A 20,460-nucleotide genomic window follows, 5' to 3' on the forward strand; every position below is an offset into this window, starting at 1 on the left:
GTGCGAGTGTAATAGATTTTTTTTCCAAAAAAGACTTGTGCCCAGTCCCAGTTCAAGTTTGGTGCCTTCTGGGTGATCTGCTGTGGTAGCTTGGGTGTGCTGGGCCTGCATCTTTCCCATGTTGATCTTTGTTCTTGTCTTGTAACTGGAAAGCAAATCATATGAGTAGTCTGAGAGTGTGTTGAGTCTTCTGTGGTCATCTTCTTATAATGAGCTCTTGACTTGAATTGTTTTCTGTGACAAAAAGGTTTGATATTTTTGTTTAAACTTGTGTTCTTCACTATTGTAATGATTTTGGAGAGGTTGGCAGTTACTTGCAGGGAAAATAATGGTAATATTGGCACAGAAATATGGAAACATTCTATAGCTAATTTCCTTGGATATATGACTGATATATTGTTGCAGCAATATACAATATTTTAATATTGTTGCCAGTAATTGCCATTACTCATTCCTAGCCATGTTTTCATACCCCACCTTAAAAATGTAATATTACCATAAATCTATCAGCTTATAAGCTATTATCAGTTTTGACCGTAGTCAGTATCACTTGATTAATTAATGATGATATATTACTTGGCTTTCATGAAATATGTATAAGTACCGGTATTGTAAATATGCCACTGTGAATGGCAAATGAAGTGGGAGTGTTAATGTCCTATGAACATATTTCCAGTGTTTTTACTGTAAAGGTAAATACATACAGCTGTACTGCTGCTGAACATTTGAATTTAAGTTATCAAAGACATTATTTGATAAAGATGCCAGTTTTTTAGAAAGAAAGTAAACAATTTAACCAGAATTTAATGTGAGTATTGATTTATCTAAGTTCAAATGAAATATAAGACAGGGGTTAAATTGCACCTTTATTAAAGTAACATTATTCTACATTTTTTTCACTGTTTGAACTGAGAAAAAAATGACTTAATTTTTCAAAGAATTGACTATAACAATGGCAATTGAGCAATAAATGTAATGACAAATGTTTAGGATAAAATATAAAAACACCTAAAAATAAAAAAGACTGCCTCACTCTTTTTATAAAATAAATATAACTGATAATTTCTGGAGGTTATTTATAGATATTTATGTGGGTCACATTTGTTATTAATTATTCAGATGACGTTTATTATGAAATTGAAAACAAATATGACAAAATGTAAAAAAATTTTGAATTTTACCTGAACATGCACCATTTACTCTGGGATGGGCATAATGTCACTTTAATTTTGAGTGTTTGTATTTTCATACACAATGGGCATAAAGTAACTATAATTGTTGATGTGTTTATATTTTCAGGTTTTCGTTCTGTCAGTACCCTTTTATCCTCAGTATTACAGCAAAGAGAACAATTCTACAACGAGATTCAGAGCAACAGATGATACTAATGGCTAGAGTATGTTTATATTGAATAGTATAAGAGGAGGCTTTCTGAATACACCCATTCACAGTTTTTATATGAACTACATATATAACCAAGAAATATCAGATGAAAACAAAGTATTATCTGTCCCGAATTGCGAGAAAATAATTGATCTTACAATAAGTTGTTTTAAACTGCAAGTTAATTGCGATTTATTGTCCGATTTTCAAAATTCATACACCAATAAAAAGTTAGTGATTTTCATATCAATATAAACTTCAAAATATCTTTTAACACTAAAGATACTAAAATTTAATGTTCAACTTACCACCTGCCTGCCACTGATAAGAATAGCCTGTTGTCTGCTAGTTCGGTAACTGTTTGCTGGTGAATTCAAGCATCTTGGTGTATTTACTTTTAACCACATTTTTTCTGAATCCAGGTGAAGAATGTTTCTTCTGGACCCGAATTAAAATACAAGTCATCTAAGCTTATACATCGTTGTTAACTATAAACAAAGTGAGGTTGTAAATGTTGTTAAATACGTGTACATTGCTTTAGAAATCATGTGACAAAGTGTATATTTTTAAAAACAGTTCTTTTAAACACCAAATGATATTGTGTATGTACTAAGTTAAATGTGTCACATTTTGGAAATTATCCAAAATTTTAGATGACTTCATTTTTATGCTTATCTATAGTCATTAAATGAAAACATTTAATTTCTAATTTCATTAGTTTTGATGTTAGCTAATAGATAATCTGAATTGGATATTTCAGAGAAGTCTGGTTGCTAAGGTACAAAGACGGCAGTTACCGGATGTTGGAATGTTGTTTTTTAACCTGACTGTGAGAAGAGAACATCTGGTCTCAGATTCTTTAAATGAGGTATGTATATGTGTTTTGATTTGTTCTTTGTGTACTTTATTATAGGAAATCATGTTCATCGGCAACATGAAATCAGGCATCTTCATTTTTAGCAGAACTATTCATAGAATATATTGGCGCGCCAGACTTTGGTAAAATTGCGTGCAAGTGAGTATCTCCAAAGATTCTGGAGGAAATTGGTTGAAACTGCACAGTTATATTTGAGAGCATAATAGGAGGCCACTTTTCAAGACCTGTAACTCTAAGATGGATTTTGACAGAATTTTGGCGCCAGTCAAAAACTAGGTCACAGGAGCTAAAAAGAGAATAATCGAGCACTCTTTCCTCTAACTGACAGCTTTTTTTGTGCTGAAACTGTTTAGATCTGCAGCTTGTCTTCAACTTTAGTGGACTTAGATCTGATATTTGAATATGGTTGGCATAGATGTAATATTCAAATTTTTGAGGATTGATCTGATAATTAAATTTGGTTGGCAAATCTAATATTTATTAGGCTGTGATGGCTGTGATATACAGAATCATCAAATTAGATCCAATCTTGTAACATACATTAGAGTCAAATATAAGAAATAGCTGATATATTCTTATTTGCCCATTTATTATTTACCTCCATATACTTATTTAACCATAAAAATGGTATTGCATCAGCAAGGTCATCCTGAATCATTATACAGTAGTGATTCACTAATTAATTTCTTCTATTCTAAATAGTCCCATTTCAAGTGAAAAAAGTGATATTTTTAGCACCATAAAAAGTTGTTATTTACTTTGGTATAAATTGAACAGAGGTGTGAAGGTGTGAAAGGCAACAAAAGACTGTTGTGTTTTAAATGAAAGATGTATGCATTGTATTTATACAGTTGACTGGTTACTAAACAAATAGATATGACATGAATATATGTTGTAAATATTGTTTGTAAAAAGTATGTTAAAACTATAAAGTTGTAAATATGTTATGTTAACTTTAAAGTAAATTATGATTTTATTTCTTTGCTGAATAATATTAGCAATTATTTGTTTGACACTGTATTTATTCAAACTTTGATGAATATAATTATAAAAGTAATGGTACAATGGTACTGATACTTAATTACTTCACCAAAAAAAGTACTGGTACTGCAGTACCGAGCTAAAATCTAGTTCTGGTACTGGTAATGGTACTGCATAATTTGCCAAGTACTGGTACTGGTACTTAAGTACTACACCCTTAGTACTGATGCAGCTCTGGTAGTGAATAAAGTTTATCATTCCTTCCTGATAACATGGTCTATAAGGTCATTGATGTATGATCATGCTGATGTCATTCCTTAATGTTGTGTGCTTCAATACACATATATATTTTATAGTAAATAGTCGCCGCCTTGTCCGTCCATCCATCCGTCTGTCCGACGTCCGTCCATCCATCCGTCCCCTTTTCTTGTCTGGGACATAACTTTGAAACAACAAGAGGTATCAACATGAAACTTTGTAGGTAGATAGATCTCATTGAGTAGGTGCGCAGTGCACGAGAACTTTAACTCTGTCTTGCCTAATTTTTGAATTATTCCCCTTTGTTTATTTTTACACTTTGAACTTTGTCTGGGACATAACTCTAAAAGTATAAGGGGTATCAACATGAAACTTTGAAGGTAGATAGATCTCATTGAGTAGGTGTGCAGTGCACAAGAACCGTAACTCTTTCTTGCCTAATTTTTGAATTATTCCCCTTTGTTTATTTTTACACTTTGAACTTTGTCCAGGACATAACTCTAAAAGTATAAGGGGTATCAACATGAAACTTTGTAGGTAGATAGATCTCATTGAGTAGGTGTGCAGTGCACAAGAACCGTAACTCTTTCTTACCTAATTTTTGAATTATTCCCCTTTGTTTATTTTTACACTTTAAACTTTGTCTAGGACATAACTCTAAAAGTATAAGAGGTATCAACATGAAACTTTGTAGGTAGATAGATCTCATTGAGTAGGTGTGCAGTTCACTAGAACCGTAACTCTGCCTTGCCTAATTTTTGAATTATCCCCCTTTGTTTATTTTACACATTGAACGTTGTCCGGGACATAACTCTAAATGTATAAGAGGTATCAACATGAAACTTTGTAGGTAGAAAGATCTCATTGAGTGGGTGTGCAGTGTGCAAGAACCACAACTCTGCCTTGCCTAATTTTTGAATTATTCCCCTTTGTTTATTTTTACACTTTGGACTTTGTCCAGGACATAACTCTAAAACTATAAGAGGTATCAACATGAAACTTTGTAGGTAGATAGATCTCATTGGGTAGGTGTGCAGTGCACAAGAACCATAACTCTGCCTTGCCTAATTTTTTAATTATTCCCCTTTGTTTATTTTCACACTTTGTGTAAGAGATATCAACATGAAACTTTGTAGATAGATAGGTCTCATTGGGTATAAGTGCAGTGCTTAAGAATCATTACTCTGCCTTGCCTTATTTTGAAGTTTTTGCCCTTTGTTTATTTCTACTTTTTCACTTTTGTCCGGGACATAACTTTTAGAGATATCAACATGAAACTTTGTAGGTAGCTAGATATCATTGGATAGAACTGCAATGCTTAAAGAACCTAAACAAAGCCTGGTCTAATTTTGGAGTTATTGCCCTTTGTTCATTTTTACACTTTGAATTTTACCCGAGACATAACTCTGATATCATCAGGAAACTTTATAGATAGATAGATCTCATTGAATAGAAGTGCAGTGCAAAAAAACATAACTCCGCCTTGCCTAATTTTGGAGTTTTTGCCCTTTGTTCATTTTTTTAGCTCACCTGACCACGAAGGTCAAGTTCGAAGATGGGTTATCTCGGGTCAAAAACTAGGTCACAGGAGTTAAAAATAGAAAAAGCTTGTTAACACTCTAGAGGCTGCAGTTTTCATCCAAATATTCTGGAAATTTGTCAGGAAGGTTGTTTTAATGATATCTAGGTCAAGTTCGAAGATGGGTCATCTCCGGTTAAAAACTAGGTCACAGGAGCTAAAAATAGAAAAAGCTTGTTAACACTCTAACAATTGGGTTGTTAACAGTCTAGCAGTCACAGTTTTGATTGGATCATCATCAAACTTTGTCAGAATGTTTGTCTCAATGAAATACAGATCGAGTTCGAAGATGGGTTATCTCGGGTCAAAAACTAGGTCACAGGAGCTAAAAATAGAAAAAGCTTGTTTACACTCTAGAGGCTGCAGTTTTCATCCAAATATTCTGGAAATTTGTCAGGAAGGTTGTTTTAATGATATCTAGGTCAAGATCGAAGATGAATCATCTCCGGTCAAAAACTAGGTCACAGGAGCTAAAAATAGAAAAAGCTTGTTAACACTCTAGGGGCTGCAGTTTTCATCCAAATATTCTGGAAATTTGTCAGGAAGGTTGCTTAGATTATATCTAGGTCAAGTTCGAAGATGGGTCATCTCCAGTCAAAAACTAGGTCACAGGAGCTAAAAATAGAAAAGCTTCTTAATACATTAAGGGCTGCAGTTTTCATCCAAATATTCTGGGAATTTGTCAGGAAGGTTGTTTGATGATTTCTAGGTCAAGTTCGAAGATGGGTTATCTCCGGTCAAAAACTAGGTCACAGGAGCTAAAAATAGAAAAAGCTTGTTAACACTCTAGTGGCTGCAGTATTGATTTAAATATTCTGGAAATTTGTCAGGAAGGTTGTTTTGATGATTTCTGGGTCAAGTTCGAAGATGGGTCATCTCAGGTCAAAAACTAGGTCACAGGAGCTAAAAATAGAAAAAGCTTGTTAACACTCTAGGGGCTGCAGTTTTCATCCAAATATTTTGGAAATTTGTCAGGAAGGTTGTTTTGATGATTTCTAGATCAAGTTCGAAGATGGGTTATCTCTGGTCAAAAACTAGGTCACAGGAGCTAAAAATAGAAAAAGCTTGTTAACACTCTAATGGTTGCAGTTTTCATCCAAACATTCTGGAAATTTGTCAGAAAGGTTGTTTTGATGATTTCTAGGTCAAGTTCGAAGATGGGTCATCTCAGGTCAAAAACTAGGTCACAGGAGCTAAAAATAGAAAAAGCTTAACACTCTTATGGCTGCAGTTGTCATCTAAATATTCTGGAAATTTGTCAAGAAGGTTCTTTTGATGATATCTAAGTCAAGTTGGAAGATGGGTCATCTCAGGTCAAAAACTAGGTCACAGGAGCTAAAAATAGAAAAGCTTCTTAACACTCTAGGGGCTGCAGTTTTCATCCAAATATTCTGGAAATTTGTCAGGAAGGTTGTTTTGATGATTTCTAGGTCAAGTTCGAAGATGGGTTATCTCAGGTCAAAAACTAGGTCACAGGAGCTAAAAATAGAAAAAGCTTGTTAACACTCTAGTGGCTGCAGTATTGATTCAAATATTCTGGAAATTTGTCAGGAAGGTTGTTTTGATGATTTCTGGGTCAAGTTCGAAGATGGGTCATCTCAGGTCAAAAACTAGGTCACAGGAGCTAAAAATAGAAAAAGCTTGTTTACACTCTAGTGGCTGCAGTTTTGATTCAAATATTCTTGAAATTTGTCAAGAATGTTGTTTTGATGTTTTCTGGGTCAAGTGCTAAGATTGGTCATGTCCGGTCAAAAACTAGGTCACAGGAGCTAAAAATAGAAAAATCTTTTAAACACTCTAGTGGCTGCAGTTTTGATCCAAATTTCCTGGAAATTGGTCAGGAAGGTTGTTTTGATGATTTCTAGGTCAAGTTTGAATATGGGTCGTGTCCGGTCAAAAATTAAGTCACATTGCCCAAATATGGAAAAATCTTTATAACACACTTGAGGTCACATGTTTGACTCAGTTGTCATCAAACTTGGTCATGATGCTTGTTTAAGACATTGCTTGGATGCGGTTGTGTTAGGTGAGCGATCCAGGGCCATCATGGCCCTCTTGTTTATACTTTCCTGTGTCCAGAACCTTCTCGGGAAGCATTAGCAGGTTATGTACAGATTATATAATATATGTTGATATTGTATTTAACCAGATTGCTAAGAAACAGCATGATTTGAAGAAGAAACTGAAGGTGACGTTTGCAGGGGAACCAGGCTTAGATATGGGTGGCCTTACAAAGGAATGGTTCCTACTTCTAATCAAGAAAATATTCAATGAAAACTATGGTAATTTTCAATTTACAAAATAACCTGTGGCTTCCTGAAGGGGAAAATATAGCTCGATAATTTACCCACACATTTTATAAAATATTAATTTCAATTCAATTTAACATGTATGGTACATTGCAGACACTATATAGGGACAACTTTCTGTCTTTCAGTCAATTAACCCATTACTTCATGAGCATTTTGTGAAAAATGGCTGTTTTCATTGAAAAGTCTCCCGTTACAAGTTCAAATTGCTATTATACTATAAAAACTGCTTCAACACTAATCAAACTTGGCACAAATGTTGACTGGACCATTGCCCTTGCAACAGCATGCTCAGGCTTAAATTTTCTGTTACCATGGCAACGAGGGGGCATCTCAAAATTGCCAAAAATCACTATTTTGCGTTGATTTTTTCCATCAAAATTGATTTCAAAGTGCTGCAACTTCTCAATGAATTGAGATAGAGTCAAATGCTTTTCAGCTTTGGTTACACGTTACCTTATGATCAGTCTGGGGTCATTTACAGCCTCTCACAAGTCCAAAATTTTCTTGGCGATGAGGGGGACTCCGCCACCCTTCAAACCCCCCAAACAGAAGGGGGCACATCCCCCTTCTGGCAACCCCCTGATGTATCTTTTGGTTGGGGGGCCGCGCCGAAAAAGAGGTCACTTTTTTTAACAACATTTCTCAAACAAAAACAAGTGTTTTGGGCCTAAATAAGGCATTTTTTCATCATTTGAGACAACAAAAAAGGGGGGGGGTGAAAAAGGCGTTAAAAGGCGTGTATATGAAGTAATGGGTTAAATGTATGAACTAGCTGCTGTTAGGTCATGGTTCTGGTGACAAATATACATAGGACATTTCAGGGGAAAATACGGCATTTTTAGGGGAAAATATACCTATTTGAGGCAAGGGGAACAGCCTTTATTTGGCTGTAAAAAAATCACTGTTATTATTATCTTGTTTGTTTGGTTGGTTGTTTTTGTTTTGTTTTTAGCTCACCTGTCACAAAGTGACAGGGTGAGCTTTTGTGATCGCTTTTTGTCCGGCGTCCGTCCCTCCGTAAACTTTTACTTTAAATGACATCTCCTCATAAACCACTAAGCCAATTTCATCCAAACTTCACAGGAATGTTCCTTTGGTGGTCACCTTTAAAAATTGTTCAAAGAATTAATTTCCATGCAGAACTCTGGTTGCCATGGCAACCGAAAGAAAAAACTTTAAATATATTCTTTTAAAAAACCCAAAGAGCTAGAGCTTAGATATTTGGCATGAAACATCTTCTAGTGAGTGTCTACAATGTTTGTTCAAATAAAAGCCCTGGGGTCAAAATTGGCCCTGCCCCAGGGGGTCATTGATTTTCCCTATATGCATATAGTAAAAACTTAAAAAATCTTCTTTTAAAGAACCAAAAGAGCTAGAGCTAAGATATTTAGCATGGAACATCTTCTAATGAGTGTCTACCAAGTTTGTTGAAATAAAAGCCCTGGTGTCAAAATTGGCCCCGCCCCAGGGGGTCATTGATTTTCCTTATATGCATAGAGTAAAAACTTAAAAAAATCTTCCTTTAAAGAACTCAAAGAGCTAGAGCTAAGATATTTAGCATGTAAAATGTTCTAATGGGTGTCTACCAAGTTTGTTCAAATAAAAACACTGGGGTCAAAATTGGCCCCGCCCCGTAGGTCATTGATTTTCCTTATATGTGTATAGCAAAAACTTTCAAAATCTTCTTTGAAAAAACTAAATAGCTAGAGTTTAGATATTAAGCATGAAACATCTTCTAGTGAGTGTCTACAAAGTTTGTTCAGATAAAAGCCCTGGGGACAAAATTGGCCCTGTTCTGGGGGTCATTGATTTTCCTTATATGTGTATAGCAAAAAACTTTAAAAATCTTCTTTGAAAAAACCCAAAAAGCTAGAGTTTAGATATTAAGCATGAAACATGTTCTAGTAAGTGTCTACAAAGTTTGTTCAAATAAAAGCCCCGGGGTCAAAACTGGCCCCGCCCCAGGGGTGTCATTGTTTTTAACTATATGTGTATAGTAAAAACTTAAAAAATCTTCTTTGAAAAAACCTTAATAGCTAGAGTTTAGATATTAAGCATGAAACATCTTCTAGTGAGTGTCTACAAAGTTTGTTCAGATAAAAGCCCTGGGGTCAAAATTGGCCCTGCCCCGGGGGTCATTGATTTTCCTTATATGTGTATAGCAAAAACTTAAAAATCTTCTTTGAAAAAACCCAAAAAGCTAGAGTTTAGATATTAAGCATGAAACCTGTTCTAGTAAGGGTCTACAAAGTTTGTTCAAATAAAAGCCCCGGGGTCAAAACTGGCCCCGCCCCAGGGGTGTCATTGTTTTTAACTCTATGTGTATAGTAAAAACTTAAAAATCTTCTTTTAAAAAACCCAATGAGCTACAGCTTAGATGTTTAGCATGAAACATCTTCTTATGGGTGTCTACCAAGTTTGTTTTAATAAAAGCCCTTGGGTTAAAATTGGCCCTGCCCGGGGGGGGGGGCAGATCATTGTTTTTCATTATATGTGTGTAGTAAAAACTTAACATCATGAAACATCTTCTTATGGGTGTCTTCCAAGTTTGTTCAAATAAAAGCCCCCAGGGGTTTAAACTGGCCCCGCTCCGGGGGCCTATATACAGGTGAGCGACCTTGTTTTTTTTACTTTTGTAATTGTTTTGTTTGAATATTTTCTTATGTTTACTGATACTTAATAATAAAGCTATTATCATTGACCCTTCCAACTGTTTGAAATAATAAAAAGAAAATATATGGATTTTCTGCGTAACTAAATGTAAAGCTGTTTTGATCATTTTTGTTGTGGGCTTTTGTAAATATATTGATTGAAAAATAAAAATGATATTTAATTCTTGTGTGATTTAAACAAAAATTGTTTACATTATTTTCATATATCCGGCGTTCACTTTACTGTTGCAACACAGCACTTAACACTAGCTGTTTTGAGGATAATGCATTCCCTGTTCTCCCAGACTGAGCAATAATCTATTATTTTTCTAAGCCTGAACTTAATAAAATGATTATTGAACAATTTAGTGGTGTATAACCTATAAAATGATTTTTTGTTACAGGTATGTTTTCTTACAATAAGGCTGCAGGATGCTATTGGTTTTCAACAATGCATCGTGAGGATTATCAGGAGTTTAATCTAGTCGGTGTTGTATCCTTTATATATATATCATATAGTACATTTTCTTCTCAGTTTTCCCGAGAGATCACATGATAATGCTCGGATAACATGATCTATAAACTCATTGAGCTGTAACAATGCAGTTGTCATTCCATTATTCACTTAATGTTGTGTGCTTCAGTACACTTATAAATTTTATATAACACTTTTCAATGAAATTCTTTGTTCTCGAAAGTAATCTTATATAATCATTTTGTAACGATATTGTATACCAGTCTGTGGGCGTTTGATTTATTAGTTATATGAAATGAATATGCTACTATGTATGAATGGTATCAATTTTAGAAATGGAAATTGTTATGAAAGCTAATCTCTAACAAATAAATCTATGTTCCATTAATGTCAAACCCCTCGCTGGGACATAAACATGTCTGCACATCAAAGTCTATTGAGTAATTGATACAGATTGATTGTTTTATGTAAAATTAATATAAAAAAAAATGTTTTTACATGATTTAATGTTTAAAAGTTAATGATGATTTGGAAAAAAAAATTAAATTCATATCTATCTTTTTCTGTAGCAAAGGATTATTCTTTAGTTCTATAGAAGATAGAATTGATAAATTGATTCTTTACATATATAAGTGTTAGGTGTCATAATACCGTGGTAAAGAACAAACTTGTTATTAAACAATTAAACGGGCCATACATCAGAGATAGAATGAATTTAATCAAAAGCACATTATTCCCTTAACCATGGACCAGTTAATGGGTTTAGCGGTGTATAACAGTATTAATTTGGATCTACGATTTCCACCATGTTGCTACAAGAAGTTACTGAGTCCCCCAGTAGTCCCCTTCAATAATCCACGGGCACAAGTCGGTGTTTTGACTAGTCTAACTGTAGATGATCTCAAAACAGTACAACCAGTAAGTACTAATATTTATTGTATAAGTCATTTTACATCAAGGTACCTCTGTAACGGAGTAGTTAAGGATTATTAATTCAAGTCATTAATTGGTTTGAATCCTTGTAGGGAAGCTGATATTGAACTTGTCAGTTTGTTTGTTTGATTTGGTTTTACGGTGCACCAACACAATTTAGGACATATGGTGCCGAAACAGACAAAGATAATTTTGGCTAACCTTGGGTGTTACATACTAAAAGCAGCACCAGGGTCAAGACCACCTCACCTGCTGGAAATTAGAGATTCATAGACTCCAGTAGTTTAGTCCCATTTATTCCCCTCTTACCACCACATAGGAATAAATGATGGCTGCAGTTCTGATACCTAGAGCCTAAAGGCAACCCCTCAGCCACAAGGCTGGATGCTAATTATTGCTTTTATATAGGATATCAGTGATAACAAAGTAAATGAAGTCACACGGGGGTATCAGCTTTCACTAACCAAAATATGAACTTTTATCAAATGACCTCAAGGTTGTTGTGATTTGTATGATTGAACAAAAATATACATCTTCACTCTTACATATTTCAACTGTAACACCAACAGAACTGTTCACAAGAGTTAAAATGAAAATATTTTTTTTTTTAGAACTAAGAGGAGAAACATTTACAATTTGTAAATCAAACAGACATATTGTGATTAAAGACACTTAGTATAAAAGGACATATACATGTATGTTTATGTAATTATGAATAAATTTTATTGCTATATCAATATACAAAGCTTAAATTTGATTTTGGAGATATCTGGACTAAGTGAGGATAGCAAAGGGTGGAGATATAAGGAAGTAAAGAAGGGTAGATGGAGGTTGAGGGGGTAAATGTGGGGCTGACAGAGGGTACTTGTAAGCTGACAAAGGAGAAATGGGGGGGGGGATGGGATGCTAGTGGATTGAGACTGTCAGAGAAATGCAAGGTAAAGGAGGGTGGATTGGGGCTGAGAGAATAGCAGTGTTAGCTAAAGCATTTCTATGATATTTTGAATTATTCAGTCTACTATAATTCTATAGACATTAAAGCTTTAATCTTAATTATAAATTTGTTTCATGTTTCAGGATGTAGCTAAAGGATTACAAGATTTGTTAGATTACAAAGGAGATGTAGAAGAAGATTTCTGTATGAGCTTTCAGGTAAAACTTTTCTTAAAGGCACATTATGCCTTAGGAAAAAATAGATTTTTAATTCTTTAAAACAGGAAAATATGAACTTTATCAATGTTTAAATAATTGTTTTAGAACATGTTAGATGCATATTACCTGAAGAAAGTAGCGTTAAATGTGAAACAATTTGTACAAAATGTAGCAAAATGTTAACAAAATACCGCTAATATTTTGACTTCTGTAAAAAATACTAAATCACTAAAACTGTATTTATTGCAGAAACGGATGGTTTAGGTAATTGGCCAACAAATAGCTCTTTGGAAACAATTTTACCCATAACAAAAGCTTTTGAGAAGAATAAAATAGAAGCATTTCTTTAGTATAATTGGACTTTAATTTTACATTGCTAATAGCAATGATTTTGGACATGTAATGTAACCCAGTATAAAAGTTTATATGTTTATATAACCCAAACTGCCCGACAAATCGTTATATTCATAAATATAGCCACAATACTTAAGATTTGTTATGCAGACCTTACAGGTTATATGACCTATTATAATAGGTAGTAAGTTTATATAACCCAAACTGTTAGAAAATGGTTATATTCATACATTCAGCCATTGTATTTAAGATTAGTTATAAGACCTAACAGGTTATATAACCTATTATAAATTTATAATAGGTAGTAAGTTTATTTAACCCCAGCTACTAGAAAATGGTTATATTCATACATACAGCCATTGTATTTAAGATTAGTCATAAAGATCTAACAGGTTATATGACCTATTTTGATAAGTTGTAAGCTTTTATAACCTGGCAAATATGCATGGGTTTTATAGCAAACAAAATATTTAAACATTTTCTTATAGTCGTTGAGTCATTGATGTGAATAGTCGTAGATATATGTATTATCAATTTGTTTTTATCTTTGTTTTGATTTAATTGACAGATGTCTCAGGATCATTATGGTCATACAAAGACATATGATTTGAAGCCTGATGGTGCTAATATACCTGTTACAAGTGAAAATAGAAAAGGTAGGTAATTATAATGGTTATATCTATACAGCTAGATTTATAGAGCTTTTGTTGATTTATAGAGCTTTTGTTAAAGCAGCATGTCCGCAGAATAAAAGTTTCTTTTATTAAAATTTAGAAAACTTTTTAAGTAGTAAAGAGATTGTAAAGTGTAGAAATAAAGTGACTTAAACTAAACTTATTCGTATAAAGTGAACAAAATTGCCTATAACTTGTTAGCATATGCAAAAAAGTCTGTCAAAAAAGGGTGGTATCTTGTATAAACATTAAACCATCAAATTAAGAAAAATATATCCCTAACATTGATTTTATTGCTAAATAAAATCACTGTTTTGAGTTTGAATGCCAGGAATTATATCATGAGGGCATAGCCGAAGTGATATAATGATGTGCATTCAAATGACATGTTCAATAGGGAAAAATCTGGTTTCTGTTGGAATGCATTATAAATGCTTATGCATTTCTTACATGTATTTCCTTTAGCTAATGACTTAGGTAAGAAAAGCAAAATTTAAAACTTCAGCTAAAATTTCGCTTTATCAGCTTGTTTAAACAAGTTTAACTACATGTACAATGTTTATTTGGCTTTTTATATGTTAATTTAAATGTAATTGATTTATTTTACAGAATATGTAGATCTGTATGTAGATTGGGTATTAAACAAGTCAGTGTATAACCAGTTTAAAGCATTTTACCATGGTTTCCATATGGTGTGTGCATCAAATGCTCTAATTGTAAGTACAATGTTTACTGTAATATAGACTGTATTTACTCTAGGTTGAAAACTTTCTGATGTCCAAGATATTTGGGAAACTGCCAGAGTTTATCACCTAGTTCAAGTAGATGATAATTTTAATTAATAAATATACATTATAAATTCAACAAATTTGCTTGTTAATATCAATATCCACATTTGTATTTGTTGAAATAGGGTATCTGACAATATTACTGCACCAGTAGGGGACTGCTGTATTGTCTGTGACAAGGTCTTGTTGCCACTTGTTAAAACAGCTGTATGTTATATCTGTAGATGTTACGACCAGAGGAAATAGAGATGCTGGTATGTGGAAATCCAAGATTACATATGAAAGATCTGAAGAAAGTCACTGTCTATGATGGTTACCATCCTTTAGACCCCACTATCAAGTAATATATTTGTTAATATTTAATTACATGTGAATAGAGAAAATACAGAAACATCAACATATGTTAGTGCATTTATATTGTAATTGTCAAGTTAGCCATTAATAAGAAATCTCAAGAAAAATGTTCTCATTTTTGTTCATTTGATCATACATGTCAATTTTTTAAAAGAAAATTTTAAAAAAACACTCATGTATTTTTTGATAGAAAAAATTATGTATTAAGTATTTCAACATGTACTATTTATGGCAGAAGAAAAATCTCAATATGCATTTGCTTGGAAGGGGTGTTCATAGCTGAGTGGTTACGGTCATTTGATGCCACTTGCCCCTCTGCTGTAGGTTCCAATCCGGAACAGGACTTCAGATTTTTTCATTTGAAGAAGTTATTCAGCAAGCTTACGGAAGGTTGGTGGTTCTACTCGGGTGCCTGTGTCTGAAATGTTGCACAGAGGGGCACTGGAGTTCTACTTCTACCAGTATAGCTGGAAAATTGCCATATGACCTGTACAGTGTTGATGCGACGTAAAACCCAAACAAAGCAACAATAAAAATGTATCTGCTTGGACCTTTTACTTATAGTTCTGTGTATTCAAAATTAGACAATAAACTTATTTTATTTTAATAGGTACTTTTGGGACATTGTTTTGAGCTTGCCAATCCAGCTTCAGAAGTTATTTCTATTGTTTACTACGGGAAGTGATCGTATCCCTATTGGTGGAATGGCTGAGATGAACTTTAAAATCACCCGCACTGAAGATATCAGTTTGTAAGAAATGTTTGTTATTATATTAAAAAAAATATATATTAAAAAAATAGATAATGATAACACATTTTATTGTAAGAAATTTTTACACTTTTAGCTCAAATATTCAAGGAATAGGGCTATTGTACTCACCCTTGTGTTAGCATCACACTTTGGTTAAGCTTTAGCATGCAAGTTAGTATCTCCAAAACTACTGAAAAGAATGGGTGGAACTTTCAGACACTTATCTGAGAGCCTTATTAGAGGTCATTGTTCAAGACTTATAACTCTAATATGTATCAGAATTATGACCCTTTTTTAATCTTAGAAAATTCAACATTATCCAGGCTCTTGTTTTTCTATCAAGCACTAAGAATAGACCTTGTCCTATTGACAGCTCTTGTTTATTATAAAACTTAAATTATTTATGTATTTGCACTAAAATTAAACCTGAATATTCCCATTTGATTTTGTTCTTCTGCTTCAAATCACTGACTTGGCTTCAGATTTCTGGTGGAATATTGAAATTATCCAAGAATCCATAAGCTACAAAAACAACATGGTGTCAATAGAAGGAATGGAATATGAGCCGCGTCACAACAAAACCAACATAATGGGTTTGCGACCAGCATGGATCCAGACCAGCCTGCGCAGTCTGATCAGGATCCATGCTGTTCGCTTACCAACCCTATTACAAGTAGACAAACTGATAGCGAACAGCATGGATCCTGATCAGACTGCGCAGATGCGCAGGCTGGTCTGGATCCATGCTGGTGGCAAACCGATATGTTGGTTTTGTCGTGACGCGGCTCATATGATTTTGTGTTTTGTTAAGAATTTTAATGCTTTCAATGTGTCAATTATTTTGTAACCTTAATGAAGTAACTGGTTAACTCTTATTAGATTATAATAGGAGTTAACCAGTTTCTGCACTAAGATGACAATGTAAAAACTATGTAACAGTTATTTAATTTCTCCTTTAAGGAAGCCATATGATATACTTAAATACTTTTTTATGTTGTAGGCTACCAATGGCGCACACTTGTTTCAACCAACTTGTTTTGCCTGCATACAAGAGCAAGAAACACCTGAGAAATAAACTTATTCTCGCCATACAAAATGCAGAGGGTTTTGGATTGGAGTAACTGAATAAGACACTGTTACCAATGCTGTCTTTCTTCAAATTATCTTTAGTGAAAAGTAAATAGAGTGAATCATTTTCAACTGTATCTTTCTTCAGTTAGTAACTCTCCATCTCATTTTATAACGTTTTAGAAGCCAGGAGCTCATATGTGTTTAGTGAGAAATACAATATCAACAAGGATGCATGTAATATTGAATGGACAGATTTGGAGGAGCCTCTTTTCAGGCTTAAGATCCAGTACAGTACAGTACAATATTATCACTGTTGGGAGACAAAGATTTTGGTTGTTACTTAGAAATGTTGCTGTGTAGTCTAACTTTGGGGGGAAAATGTTGTATTGTTTTAATGAGGTTATTGCTCTATTGAGGTTTCACCATATATTCATCATATCACAACAAAGTTGATATAGAGGTGTTACTTTTAACATATGTAACTATGACTCACACAATATACACATCAAAGTTATACATAAAATGTTGTACAATATCACATGCTTCACTTCATTATTATGTAGGACCAGTCTAAAATGGAAACATCTGATTGCCTGAATTAGAATTGAAGTTTTTGAATTAACCAATGACAAAGGTGGATTTTGCAGACTGGTTTTAAGATTCATAATTTTCTTTTCAAATAATGATACTTTTCATGTGAAATGGCTGTATTGGATGTATCTATTTATAAAATGCATTTATAACATAATCAGGTCATATTAGAAGCAGATCATTATGTATATATACAAAAATAGATACTGCTAAATATGAACACAAATTTTTGGCATTTATTTTTTTACAACTCTTGTTTTCGTTAATGATTATGTATTTATGTGTGAATATTTTGAATCCAACACTTAATTTTTGGTGTAAAGAATTTGGATGTTAATTATAAAAGTATCACATTATAAAGTACACAGTTCTTTTTAACTTATCAGCTCCTTTGAATACCTAGTATATAACAGAGAATACAAATTGTTTATTTTCATCATATATTAAAAATATTATAGGATAAGATACTTTCTTCAATTGATTTAAGTCATTTTTGTTTTTCTGTATTAACTCATTTGAAATTCTCTTTATGGATTATATCTATGTGAATGATAGAGAGATTTAGGCCTTAGATTTTATGCATCCATATACGAGGGATGATCAAAAATAAACCGGACTGTGACTGGCAATTGAAGAATTTTCATCCTATCACTTATTGTTATATATCACACTTAATTGGAAAACAATACCTGTAAACTGATACTATATCTAATCTGATAACGCAAATAGCTTGTCCGTAACAGCGAATTCAAAAACCATGGTAACGCACACCAGGCGCAGTGCATAAATTAGCCTTGACATGAGGCGCTTTATGCTGCGTGTATTTTACAATATGGCACATTTAGATTTCAAAATACGCCAAAACGTCATGTACCATATCTTTGACGTTGTCAGTAAAAATGACTTCATTTAAACCATATTTATATTTACAATCACAATTCAAACGTCACATGTTAATGAAATACTCACGTTAAAACTATGTTGTCGGAATATTTCGAAAATCGATCAATAGGAAAAAATTGTCAAATGTAAGACGAGAAACTGTTTAAAACGTAGAAAAAGATTATGGCTATCAAGGGAAAAGTTCCAGAAAGCCACAGCATATTTTTTGATTAGCTTAAAAGATTAAAAAAGGATAATAGAGAAATAGAAACAAGTAAGGGAGAGACAGAAAAAAGATATTTTCAAGGACGTTGGTGACGTCAATCGCCAAGACGTTGAAAAATGACAGTCGATTGACTGCGGACATTGTCAACGATGTTCGACAGTTACTACGGGACGGTGCAGTCAACTCTGAGGATCTTAAAATGATAATAGTTAATGCATTAATTACATGTATTGTATTCTTGGTTTACAATTGTATCAATTATTTTCTTATTTTACGCAGTAGTCTTATGGAGAAATTGTCAATTTAACAGCCATTGTTCAAATTGGCTATGCGTTTTATTTATTTTAAAATAATGACAATTTTGATCATAGTTGTATTATTCAGTTATTTTTTCGTATGTATGATACATTATCATTCAGCAACATTATTTTACATTATTTGTAATACATAATATAGTTAATTACATGTGCGATTTTTTCAACAATCAAGTTACAGAAGGAAATAACGGAAGTTTGCGTCATTACAGGAGCTCTTTATCATCATTCATTCTATTACAATACAATATGATACCCACTTGTACAGAAATATATATAGGCAGTGGATCTGCTGCATCAATAACATGACTGTACCACATATTGGCCTACTCCGTGAATGAGTAAAAATCTGCTCCGTTAAGGACAATACGCTTGTGACATTGTTAACGTCAATTTTAAAGTTATACCGTGCGCCACATTGCTTTACATGTGCATGCCAATAACAGCATAACTTTTTTCTTTGTTTATATTTCTTGTTGGTATTTTTTGTATCATTTAGGGGATAGATTCCGATTTATTTTCCATGTATTGTTATGTAAATTCATTTAACAGGTTAAGAATCATTTACAAAGTCCGGTTAATTTTTGATCATCCCTCGTACTATTATAAAGTTTAAGAACTTTAACTGCTGCTTTTCAAACAGATGTTTTGAAATAATCATTCATTAATTCACAAAGTAATGTAGGTATCTTTCTGAGGTTTGTTGCCATCTGTATTATATTAGCAGCCATATGTATTATATCAGGAAACTCGATGTTATATCCGTCCAAATAAGTCATTCATGATATTTTATAGGTAGTTGCAGAGTATTTTTATTTATATTGGTGCATGATATTTGTTAGATATTGTTTTGTAATATTTTTTCTTGGTGATGTATTTTTTTTTTGTTCCTGATCTATTTTGATTCTCAAGTGCCTGTAATTATACACTGATAAGTAACAGACGTTTTTTAAAACTTGATATGTGACAATAACAGTTTCAGTTTAATTTTATTTTTTAATCTTATACAATATAGTTCACATAAAAATCTGTCATACAAAAGGGGGTCTGTCAGCGCAGGTTAATTACTGATTTCATACAAAGTGTGATTTGAGCACAGGTGTTTGCTAATATGCATGTATGGTACAAGTTATTCTTAGACAAAAAAGTCTATTTGAAATCTGAAAGTTTATTTTTTGGTTGTATGATTTCACATATGAGGAAAACTTTCATCAATTCAAAATGGTTGGTGTCCATGGCTGAGTGCATAAGGGCCTCGACTTTAAACCCCTTGCCCTTCACCGCTTTTGGTTCAAATTCCAGCAGTGACCTTGGATTATTTCATGTGAGAAAACTAACCAGCGAGTTTATGAAACATCAGTGATTCTACTCAGGTGCCCATTCACACCTGAAATAATGCAAGGAAAGACACTGGAGGTCTTCCTCCACTAGTAAAGCTGGGAGTCACCATATGACCTATACTGTGTTGGTGCGACGTAAAACCCAACAGACAAACAAAATTGGTTTCCTATGCACGCATAACCATATATTCCTGTTATTGCTATAAGCACTTGTTTGAGAATCTCAAGATGCATTTTGGGATTGATTGAGGATCTTTTTTCGAGTCGTTGTCTGTGTAAATGTTTAATGCATATATATTTGAAATTATGAGTATTATTTTCTGTACGTATATTAACATTGTATAATGCATAGTTTATCTGTATATAAACCATGTCACAAGGGATTAAATGCTCAGATATTTATCAGAATACCAGGCCTCAAGGTTATAAAACAGTTTACTAAGCTCTTTCTCAAATCTGAGGATTTTCATTGGTCAGTGTACATAATGTGACAATTTCTGACCAATCAAATGCC

At 33.3% G+C, this 20,460-nt stretch overlaps 1 protein-coding gene across 2 annotated transcripts in view; it reads left to right on the forward strand.

Annotated features, from left to right (window-relative positions):
- LOC132755416 (probable E3 ubiquitin-protein ligase HECTD2) overlaps positions 1-20,233 on the forward strand; it is a gene marked incomplete at its 5' end in the record, with an annotated part of 45,921 nt that extends 25,688 nt beyond the window's left edge. For both annotated transcript variants that reach the window (XM_060746283.1, XM_060746284.1), the window contains 11 exon segments: positions 1,300-1,396; positions 2,144-2,251; positions 7,228-7,360; positions 10,446-10,534; positions 11,270-11,434; positions 12,527-12,601; positions 13,524-13,611; positions 14,239-14,345; positions 14,642-14,757; positions 15,382-15,522; positions 16,523-20,233. In XM_060746283.1, coding sequence (XP_060602266.1) covers positions 1,300-1,396; positions 2,144-2,251; positions 7,228-7,360; positions 10,446-10,534; positions 11,270-11,434; positions 12,527-12,601; positions 13,524-13,611; positions 14,239-14,345; positions 14,642-14,757; positions 15,382-15,522; positions 16,523-16,643 — 1,240 coding nt within the window.
- Positions 20,234-20,460: the final 227 nt, after the last annotated feature.

Source organism: Ruditapes philippinarum, unplaced genomic scaffold, assembly GCF_026571515.1.
Source record: "Ruditapes philippinarum isolate M1 unplaced genomic scaffold, ASM2657151v2 ctg11498_1_1_1_1, whole genome shotgun sequence".
Lineage (NCBI taxonomy): Eukaryota > Metazoa > Mollusca > Bivalvia > Venerida > Veneridae > Ruditapes > Ruditapes philippinarum.